At 55.0% G+C, this 282-nt stretch overlaps 1 protein-coding gene across 1 annotated transcript in view; it reads right to left on the bottom strand.

Annotated features, from left to right (window-relative positions):
• The window catches only part of LOC119588092, a gene marked incomplete in the record, with an annotated part of 5,943 nt that overhangs the window by 1,851 nt on the left and 3,810 nt on the right, over window positions 1–282 (bottom strand). Inside the window, 1 exon segment of the mRNA XM_037936801.1 lies at window positions 68–261. Coding sequence (XP_037792729.1) covers window positions 68–261 — 194 coding nt within the window.

Raw genomic sequence — 282 nt, 5'->3', positions numbered from 1 at the left:
GCACGCACGCACAAACTCTTAAAAGCCTGACAAACCTACACAAATAAAACGGTCCCTTACGACTCACCTTCTTGGAGTGCCGTTTTGGAGACGTTTAGGAGCCTTGAAGTAGCTGTGGGGTGTGACGGGCGTGGTCATGTTGAAAGGCGAGTAGAGCTTGCCTGGGGTCTTTCTCGGGGTGCGGCTCGAACTGTGCTTTGGGGTGTGGGTGGGTGTCCTTGCATCCAGCTTGTACCTGCGGCGGGTCGAGTTGCGGAACATCTGTTGAGGAAGGGTGCTTAG

Source organism: Penaeus monodon, chromosome 23, assembly GCF_015228065.2.
Source record: "Penaeus monodon isolate SGIC_2016 chromosome 23, NSTDA_Pmon_1, whole genome shotgun sequence".
Taxonomy (NCBI): Eukaryota; Metazoa; Arthropoda; class Malacostraca; order Decapoda; family Penaeidae; genus Penaeus; species Penaeus monodon.
This window is presented reverse-complemented; position numbering and strand designations above follow the sequence as displayed.